At 44.0% G+C, this 10,803-nt stretch overlaps 1 protein-coding gene across 2 annotated transcripts in view; it reads right to left on the bottom strand.

Annotated features, from left to right (window-relative positions):
* Positions 1–2,125: 2,125 nt before the first annotated feature.
* Positions 2,126–10,803, bottom strand: part of ARHGAP19 (Rho GTPase activating protein 19) — a 58,081-nt gene continuing 49,403 nt past the window's right edge. For both annotated transcript variants that reach the window (XM_079899904.1, XM_079899905.1), the window contains 3 exons: positions 10,723–10,801; positions 9,643–9,661; positions 2,126–6,479 (listed from right to left, as the gene is read on the bottom strand). In XM_079899904.1, coding sequence (XP_079756030.1) covers positions 9,648–9,661; positions 10,723–10,801 — 93 coding nt within the window. In that variant the 3' untranslated portion in view covers positions 2,126–6,479; positions 9,643–9,647. The remainder of the gene's footprint in view (positions 6,480–9,642; positions 9,662–10,722; positions 10,802–10,803) is intronic.

Raw genomic sequence — 10,803 nt, 5'->3', positions numbered from 1 at the left:
TTGAATTAAGCATTCCTCAGTACCGAGGCATTGAAAAGACTGATTTCCAGGAATAAAAGGGGAAAGCTAACAATGACACCAAGGGCCCCTCCTGCTAACCTCCATGCTGGTTCCAAGGTCGAAGTCTCTGGGGATCTGGGCATTGGATGCTGCAGATAAAGGGTAAGATATTAATGAACAACTTGGCCATTGTTCAACCCTAATTTTTGCTTTCTGTTTTTGCTTTTTATGGGGAAACTAAGAGGCTGGGACTTAAAAGAAGCATCTAAACAAGCTTGATGGTCCCATCATGACCCTCTAGCCTGGAGCTCAGGCTTCTTCACCATTCCTACCCGCCCCATGCAGTGTGCTTCTAATTCAGGAATGTAAGTGGCAGCAAAAGTGGGCAGCCCGCCACAGGGCACAAAAGCCCTGGAAGGGGGGAAACTAAGGAAGATTCTTTCTTCCCAGTTCTCTCTTTCCCATCACCCCTTCCCACTGTTTTTTTTTGTTTGTTTGTTTTTGTTTTTTTGCCACACCACGCGGCACGTGCGATCTTAGTTGCTCAACGAGGGATCAAACCCACGCCCCCTGCGTTGGAATGGCAGAGTCTTAACCACTGGACTGCCAGGGAAGTGTCCCACTTCCCACTGTTTAATGCACATCTGCTTCTTCATTCCTTTCTGTGATTCATTATTAATGATTATGTGCTCAGCACTGTACCAGGCATTTTGATCCTCTTCCTGTTTTCCAGAATAACTCCTGTCCCTCCACCCCTTTTTCTTTTGCATTACTCTTGTTTCCCGTGTACTATCTCTAAGAGTCACTCCACATTTCACTCTAAAAGAACAGAACTGGCTCCTTCTTCTATAGTAAATAATACAAGTTGGTCCTCAGGGGATGAGGAGAAAAGGGACAGTTTGAGCAGCACCTAGGGAGCTAACACAGCTCAAGAGGAGCACATGGGCAGGTAACGGAGCAAAGACAGCAGCAGAGTTCTTATTTCTATTCCGAATTTAAGTAATTCCTTTGTTATCAAAAATAACTATGTCAGCATCAATAAGCTGCTGATTATAAAATGTATCCTTGGCAGAGAGAGAAAGAATTAACATTGAATGGATACTTGCCATCTGCCAGGCACTGTGTAAGGCTAGTGGTTCTCAGTATTTAGTGGTCAAGGACTCCTCTGGGATTCTTGTGGAAGCTCTGAAATCTCTCCCTTAGAAAAATTCAAACATACACAAAATTTTACATAGAATTACAGGAGCAAAAGATTCCTGAAGCACAATCACAGACTCCAGATTAAAACCTTTCACGCTAAGTCCTTACCTCTGAGAGCATGGCATCATTGAGACGACATTGTTATCCCCACCTTACAGAGGAGGGAACATGCCCAAGCCCATATACATAAGTGGCAGAAACAACATTTCAACCAGAGTTGTCTAAACACTACAACTTGCTGGCCTAGATGAAAATGTCACTTGGTTTTTACTGTTACTATAAATATCACTCCTTATTTTTAAACGAGGAAATAAAGATTATGTGTGAAACTAAAATCTGTGCAAAGCATTCTAGACTCAGCCAAGGGAAATCAGGAAGCTCAAAATTCCCGGAGGTTCCAATCCCATTTCCTATCAGCCAAAAGCCCTACTCCCCCTGAACCCACCCACCCAGCTGGAAAACAAACCAAAGACGCACTTTTCTTAGATTTCATATTCCTCAGAACAAGAGGCAACCTCTATCATAATAGCTCAATTAAACTCAAAAAAAATTTTTTAAGAGGCAACCTCTCTTTAAAATAATCCATCAAGGACTTCCCTGGTGGCTCAGTGGTTAAGAATCCGCCTGCCAAGGCAGGGGACACGGGTTCGAGCCCTGGTCCCGGAAGATCCCACATGCCGCGGAACAACTAAGCCTGTGTGCCACAACTACTGAGCCTGCGTTCTAGAGCCCACGAGCCACAACTACTGAAGCCTGCGCACCTAGAGCCCATGCTCCACAACAAGAGAAGCCACCGCAATGAGATGCCCACGCATTGCAACGTAGAGTAGCCCCCGCTCGCCACAGCTAGAAAAGCCCACACGCAGCAACAAAGACCGAACGCAGCCAAAACTAAATAAAATAAAATAACTTTATTAAAAAATAATAATAATCCATCAGTCAAATGTGAATTAAGAGACCAGTCAAAGCCTATAGATATGAAACAAAAGAAATTTAATTTCAGAATATTACATGAATATAAAAGAAAAACAACGCATATGTTTCTTTACAGTTACATATATATATAAATATATATATATGATATAGTTGAATAAGAATGAAAAATAAAAAATGGTTAGACAGTTAAGAAACCTTGTTTCTCTTGTTGAGCAAGCTTGGGGATAGCGAAAAGGCAATCCTTGCTATGAAGAAAGGACCCTGGGGCAGGAGTGTTTTTCCCAACCAGTTCTGCTGGTCCCCAAACATGTCCGGGGGAGTGCTCAATGGCTCTTTAGCACCTGCTGTGGCCACACACACTCCAGTTTCCATGGTAACCCAAGCACTCAGGCTATTAAGTACTTACTCCACCTCCTTGCTAGCCCACGCATCCACTCTCCACCTGTGGAAGGAGTTCAGCATTACCTGTCTAGGAAAGCCAGCTCTCCTATAGTGAGTTTTAGATTGGATTAATTACTACTGGTCTGAAAAGCTTGTGCATCTTAGAAACCCAAATCTTCCCCAAATTCTAGAGCAATCCTGCCAATTGCTAGTATCCAGTTTGGATCAAGGTCCTGTCTTCAGTACCAAGGCTTCCAGATGCAGGAGGGCAGGGATGAGGCTCTCTCCTGGGGAAAGGAGTTCTACTTAGAAAACACTTCAGAACGAGAGCCATCAGTTTCAAGCATCTGTGCGAGGCCCTGTATGAAGGAAGCAGACAAAGTCCAGAGAAGTCATTCCCAAGGTGGCTTCCCCAGTTATGCATGGCCACACAGCTAGTCACTCTGGGACCACAGGTTCTCCTAGAAGGCAGTGTTTTAAACCGTATCCTAACACAGGTTTCTGTGAGAAAAGCTGAACAGAAACACTGCTGTTCCAGAGGAGAGAATGGCCCTGCTCTGACACTCTGGAACCACTGGCTTTCTTACAAGCCAGCAAAACAGCCACCTCTGGAACACCCAGTGGTCAACAGTTAACCCTATACTACTCCATTTCCCAAGGGTACCCCCTCGTCATTCCTAACTCTGGAAAGACATTCAGGGTAACGAGCTTGTGGAGGATCAACTGCGGTTTCAGTTATGATCAGATACCACCTCCTTTAATATGTTTTGGCACTCAGGTACAATCAGTATCACCTAATCCTCTATTCACTGCTGCAATGGAGTCTTTCAAACCAGATTCATTGGTCCCAGTGCAAAAGTCAACCATTGTAAAAGGTTAGAAACTCCAGTGCCCATGTTTTTCACTGATTCAACCAGTATAGCTCGCCCAGTACAGATGTGAATCAAGGAAGTGGTCTGCATTTTTTATGCTTGAGCCCTCTGGCATAAATACACTGCCCCACAGTGGTATCACATCAAAACCCATTGCAACTGACCCCAGAAAGAAATGAAATTTTAAAAGCAACAAGAGGCATTTCCAAAGAGATTGTTCCAACACAAAAAATAAACATAGAAAACAGAGTTTTAAAATATTACAGATTTTAAAAATTGTTAAATACTGGCTCAAAAATATCTGCCCACCAAGTCAGAAGGGCAACAGTACCCTTCTGGAGCAAATGCTAAAGGGTTTTTGTTTTTGCAAAGATTCCGCAGGATTAAAATAGTTACATATTATAAGGCAGAAGGTTACTCTGTTTATTTCTCAAATTTGGATTCCAACTAGTTCACAGCTTCTGTTAAAAAAGAAAAAAGAAGGAAAAGACCTATCATACCCTTACAGCAAGGGAAATCATATTTAATAAATACTTTAATGAAACACACATACCCAAATACCCAAATAAACTGCCCAAGCGGGCAAGCTATATAAAAGCATGTGACAGACATCTCTCACCACCCCAGCCCTGGAACACGAACCTGGATTACCAGTTGCATTCAACCAAAGAAAGTCTCCTAAATCTCAGCTACCTCCCTTAAACAGAACCACAGAACAAACTCAATGACAAGGAGGTATCAGGTCACTGCTCTGCTCTCTCCACCTATGCCAGACCATGTTTAACAGACCACACCACTACGGAATGAGACACTTAGACAAATAAAGAAAGCAAGTATCAAGTTAAGGGAGAACACACTTTAGCCTAGGGGCTTCCCTGATGGCGCAGTGGTTGAGAGTCCGCCTGCTGATGCAGGGGACACAGGTTTGTGCCCCGGTCGGGGAAGATCCCACATGCCACAGAGCGGCTGGGCCCGTGAGCCATGGCCGCTGAGCCTGCGTGTCCGGAGCCTGTGCACCGCAACAGGAGAGGCCACAACAGTGAGAGGCCCGCGTACCGCAAAAAAAAAAGAAGAAGAACCCTACACAAATGAACTTGCTAATAAGTATTTTTAAGAATTATATAAAACTGCTCTAGAGAAAGGGGCTTCTGAGCAGTTTTATACTCCTAACCATCTATTGTTCACAATCTATCAAGTTGGACAGCCAAATTTTACATTTTTCTCTACTACTGCTGTTACAGCAGCAGAAGAAACAGAAAATACGGAAGCCAGGACTGACATCCGGATGCAAAACCAAACTGTGCTCCCCAGACTCATCTTTTGTTTCAGCAACAACACAGCATTTCAACTGTTTAAAAATAGGTCAGCAAGTCATGGTTTGCTGGGCAACTGCCCCCCCACTGAGGCCTGACTCAGTTCTGGCACACAGGGTGAGAAAGGTTACACACCTAACAGAGCAGGCACAGACTAACATTCCCACCTGCCCTGCTGCTCTCTGGGCAGTGAGTTCTCACACTAAATCAGAGCCATGCCACTGCTCACCTCAAACACATGTGAACATCCCAACACGGTCAAAGCTCCAGCCCATCTCCAAACTACTCCCTATGCCCATCTTGACAAGGAGAGGGGTGGGCCAGCAGCCACCCTTGAACATGGGTGATAAACCACAACTGCTTCCAAATAAGACCATTGTCTACTTTAAATCTCTCAGCCCTGTGGAGACTGATGCTCACTTCCTCCCTCTGACTCCAGCTGGCTCTCAGGAGACGGTCCAGCCTGCACACCTGATCCCTTAGAAGGATGCAATATAATCCCACCCATCAAGAGTTGTCCTGGCCATAAAGCCAGCCCCATCCTAGTCCCTCTCCAGAGCTTCCACTACATACAGGAGTTTCAGCAAGTCTCAAGTAAGCTGTTGGTGATATTCCTTGAGCCCCAGTGATTTGTCACAGAAGTACTGGCACCACACTGGCACCAGAGCTGTTTTAGGCGAGAGGAAACTGAATGAAGGAAAGGAGTTCAGCAACCACACAACTATTTTTTTTGCGGTACGCGGGCCTCTCACTGTCATGGCCTTTCCCAATGCAGAGCACAGGCTCTGGACGCGCAGGCTCAGCGGCCATGGCTCACGGGCCCAGCCACTCTGCGGCATGTGGGATCTTCCTGGACCGGGGCACGAACCCGCGTCCCCTGCATCGGCAAGCGGACTCTCAACCACTGCGCCACCGGGGAAGCCCCACACAACTATTTTGACATCACTGAGGAAAGGGGAAGAGAGGAAAGGAGAGAGAATGGAGGGAGGGAAGAAGGGCCACAGTTTAATATTATTTGTTTAAATATTGTATCATTCTGAATTCTCCTTTTTTGATACTGCAGGCCAAATACCTACAATCTCAGGCCCAAGAAATAATAAAAGAATTTCCAGGAAAGCTATAAATTCTTTGGACAAAAATAGGTATTGAGGAGTAAAGCCTCATAAGTTAAAGAGCTTTCCCAAAGCTTAAGGTGAAAAAGAGAGGAAAGACATCTGGCTTAGAGCCCATTTTGATTTTTTACCTTTTAAAATACACAAACAACAAATAAACAAGAAACAATAACCAAAACATCTCCCAAAACTATCAAAATAGAGAAAAGCCCAAGCTATCAGTTAAAAATAACATCAATCCACCAGGATTGATAGCACTTTTTAAAAAAATCACTGGCAATTGAGCACAGATTTCAAATATTTTAAAAATAGAATCTGCCTAAACAAATACATGGAATGAGCACAGGAGTCTGCCTGGTTCTACTCATTTACTGTGCTGTCTACGCCGATTTGGCTGGTTAGTGGTTTCCCCATAACGTTTTTTTTAAAGAGAGAGAGAGAGTCGCTAGCACTGGTTCAGCAGGCAGAGTCTGTAGATGTCACCCACTGAGTGGGGCTAGAGGCGTCAGTCAAGTCACAGGATTAGTTGGCTTTCACAATTCAACATGCAGCAAGCAAGCTGCAAGTCCAAGCTTCTCTGTGAGTGGTAATGGCACCTGGCCCACAAAAGAGAAAATTCTGGGTGGACAACAGGAAACCTCTGGATCCTTCAGAGGAATCCTAGGCTGAAAGAGAAAAAGGAGCATTAAACACATTTATAAATATTTATTTCTGCAAACATTCCACCCAAAAGCTAGAGAAATCTATACTTATTATTTTCTAAACTGAGGGAGAATTGTTTACTCTCTACCAAGTACACATCACTTTGTCCTCCTGCTCTAATCTCAGTTCATTAAATCATCTTAATGGCAGTAACAGCTACCTGTACTAAGTGCATATTTTGTGCTAGGTGTTGCTCTGAGTTCTTTATGTATATTGCCTCATTTACCCTCACAACAACCTGTGCATGAGGTAATGCTCTTGCTATTTTACAGGTGAAGAATGTGAAGCCTACACAAATAAACTTGCCCTAAGATATACAGCTATTAAGGCTGGGAACTGAGGTTAAGAATCCGCCTGCCAGTGCAGGGGACACGGGTTCGAGCCGTGGTCCGGTAAGATCCCACATACCGCAGAGCAACTAAGCCTGTGCACCACAACTACTAAGCCTGCGCTCTAGAGCCCACAAGCCACAACTACTGAGCCCACGTGCCACAAGTACTGAAGCCCGCGGGCCTAGAGCCCGTGCTCTGCAACAAGAGAAGCCACTATGATGAGAAGCCCGTGCACCGCAATGAAGAATAGCCCTGGCTCACCACTAGAGAAAGCCCGCGCACAGCAACGAAGACCCAACACAGCCAAAAATAAAAACAAATAAATTAATTAATTAAAAAAAAATTTTTTTAATTAAAAAAAAAGGCTAGGAACTGAATCCAAGCTTAACTGAATGCAAAGCTCATGTTCTTACCACCACTACACCTCTCACCAGCGAATGTTTACTAAATGCCTACTAGATGCAAGGCAGTCATTACTGGGGGGAAGAGAAGAAGACGGGGGCCACGAATATATTAAGTCTGGCCTTTGTCTTCCAGAAGAGAAACTAGCTACAGCGATAAGACAATACATGTGAAGCAAATATCTATGATAAATCACATTAAATGTCAACATTTTAGTAATGTCAATAAGAGTTCAAAGGAAAAGCTATATCTGTCTGGGTTAGCCAAAGAAGGTTTTGAAGACGAGGTAGGGTTTAGGCTGGGCTTTGAACAATGGGTAAGATTCTGACTGCTGAAAATAATGCCCATTAATAAGTAGGTGCTGAATCAGCAGTTCTCATCAGGGAGTGATTTTGCCCCCTCCCATGAAGGGGACATTTGGAAATGTCTGGAGGCATTTTTGGTTGTCACAATTGGGGGAAGGGTGCTACTGGCATCTAGTGGGTAGAGACCAGGGATGCTAAATATCATACAATGCACAGGACAGCTCCCCACAACAAAGAATTATCTGACCTAAAATGTCGATAGTGCCAGTTGAGAAACCCCATGCGAAATAAATGTCTTTGGGAGTACACTATTGATGATAATAAAATTGCATTATCTTCTTCAAAAAATACTTGTTCCTGGGCTTTCCTGGTGGCGCAGTGGTTGAGAATCCGCCTGCCAATGCAGGGGACACGGGTTCGAGCCCTGGTCCAGGAAGATCCCACATGCCGCGGAGCAACTAAGCCCGTGCACCACAACTACTGAGCCTGCGCTCTAGAGCCCGTGACCCACAACTACTGAGCCCACGTACTGCAACTACTGAAGCCTACGTGCCTAGAGCCCATGCTCTGCAACAAGAGAAGCCACCACAATGAGAAGCCCACGCACCACAACGAAGAGTAGCCCCCGCTCGCCGCAATTAAAGAAAGCCTGTGCACAGCAAGGAAGACCCAACACAGCCAAAAATAAATAAATAAAATAAATATTTTTTTTTTAAAAATACTTGCTCTTTTTATAAAATCACCATCAAAAAAATCTTGGATTGTATTCTTTATGTAAAACAAATAGATGGCAGGCACTTGGATCTGGGGGCTTGGAGACTGAACAGAGTTCAGATCTGGAGGTGCAGGCTTGGGAGCAGATATCAAACAGAGAACAGAACTGAGCTGCAGAAGGAGACCAAACTGCTAAGAGGGGGACAAGCAAGAGCAGGAACAAGCAGAGAATTTAAGACAGAGCACTGAAAAACATGAAGAGGTGGAGGGGGAGGCAGACAATAGTAAAGCACTGCAGAGATGAAAAAAATTAAAGAGGAAGGAGGAGAAGGAGAATAGTGTGAAGTCATGACAGCCACAGGTGTTCCTAGTTAGAGGAAGTGAGCAGGGAGAGGGTAATGTGAAAATGCCACTGCTTAATCCAGTGGGAGGTCATTCATTATCTGTGGGCCTCCACTTTTCTGAATCACTAACATTTTTAAGAATCTTATAAAAACTATATAATCTCTCCTCCAGAAAAATGTACATATGCACCTACACATAAAATTCCATCAACAATACCAGGAACTTTATTAGAGCCCTTAGGAAGTCCACAGTTAACAGGAAGAATCCTGCTCTAAAACGTCTTGGTAAAATATTAAACTGACTTTTTTTTTGGCTGCGTTGGGTCTTTGTTGCTGCGCGCGGGCTTTCTCTAGTTGCAAGCAAGCAGCGGCTACTCTTCGTTGCAGTGCGCAGGCTTCTCATTGTGGTGGTTTGTTGCAGAGCATGGGCTCTAGGCACGCGGGCTCAGTAGTTGTGGCACACAGGCTCAGTAGTTGTGGCACACGGTCTTAGTTGCTCTGCGGTATGTGGGATCTTCCCAGACCAGGGCTCAAACCCGTGTTCCCTGCATTGGCAGGCGGATTCTCAACCACTGCACCACCAGGGAAGTCCTGACTTATTTTTTTAATGCATTTCTTTCTTCCAAAAGTAGAGCTGTCGACATAGAAAGACATTTCTTGATTATCTTCAAAAATGAAAGCAAGAAAAGGTGTAATTGATACAATGTATCCTTCAAAAATAACTTATGCTGGGACTTCCCTGGTGGTTCAGTGGTTAAGAATCCGCCTGCCAATGCAGGAGACACAGATTTGAGCCCTGGTCCGGGAAGATCCCACATGCCGCAGAGCAACTAAGCCTGTGCGCCACAACTACTGAGCCCATGTGCCTAAAGCCCGTGCTCCGCAACAAGAGAAGCCACTGCAATGAGAAGCCTGTGCACTGCAACGAACACCCAACGCAGCCAAAAATAAAAATTACTTATGCTTGGTTTTGACTTATGAAGATACAGGTAGAAATATTTAGACACAGAATCCAAACGCCAAACTTACCTCAATCAGACAGCCCAGCCTAGAAGCCAGAGGCAACAAGGAAAGAAAAGAGAGTTCAGATAATTCATTCAAGGATAAATAAGAAGACCACACTGAAATCTAACTTCCTAGAAAAGAATATAGATTTATCTATAAGGATTGGGCTTGTGTTCTCTTTCTATTGCTGATGTCTCAAATAGTAATTATGCTCATATCTCTGGTAAAATGAGCATATCAGACCAGAGATCGCTTCATCTGCAACACAAGCCTTATAAAACAAGACCAAGCCTCACCCAGTTTTCTTCAGTAACAATTACTACTACTTGTTAATGCTTTAACAATCACAATGTGCTTCCAAAACATAATTTCAATTGAGCCTCATAAGAAATCTGGGAAGTAGATATAACTATTATCCCCATTTGCAGAGGAAGAAGTAGGCTGAGAATGAGTGGTTTTCCCAGGCCAGAGGAATGATGCCTCAAATTAGGTCTAACTACAAATCCCCTGGCCTTTCCAGTTAGCCACATGGCTTCCTCAGAGGAAAGCACAGCAGCCACTGCACTTCACCAACTGAGCCTCCGACAATCAGCAGTCCCAGCACTAAATAATCCTTTTTACCCTAAATATCCTCAAAAACATATTGTATGATATGATTTCCAGGGTCCTTCAGCATGAGCTGTTTATCTGGAAAGCTTTATTGAATGAACAAAGCTAAAGTCTGCGCAGAAAAGGAACATAACTATTCCATGTTTACTGAACATCTTCTCAGCACTCCTGTACTTGGTTTCACAAGTTAGTTTACACTTGCTTTTAATTTGCTTAACAAGTATTCTTAAGATATTTTTCACGTGTCCCATCTGTCCAAGAATGCAGGGACCGTGTGGGTCTGTGTTCACAGCTCTGCCCCTCAGCACCTGGGACAGTGCTGAGTAGTTGCTCAATAACCATCTGCTAAATGAACTCAAGGGCAGGACCCAGCCTTATAATTTTTACATCTCTTCTGACTACAACCATACCACACTGGGAATTCAAAATATGCTACTGACTAGAGACAGAAAGGAACTACATTAATAAGACACACAGAATAAGTACAATTAGTACCTTTTTTCCCCTCTTTCTTCCCCTCAGACCATTTCAGTCTTGTTGGTGTCATCATGACAGCTGGAGAGCCAGAAAATAACT

This window comes from Stenella coeruleoalba (assembly GCF_951394435.1).
Source record: "Stenella coeruleoalba genome assembly, chromosome: 16".
Lineage (NCBI taxonomy): Eukaryota > Metazoa > Chordata > Mammalia > Artiodactyla > Delphinidae > Stenella > Stenella coeruleoalba.
Note: the sequence above shows the minus strand (reverse complement) of the source record. Positions and strands in the feature narration are given on the sequence as shown.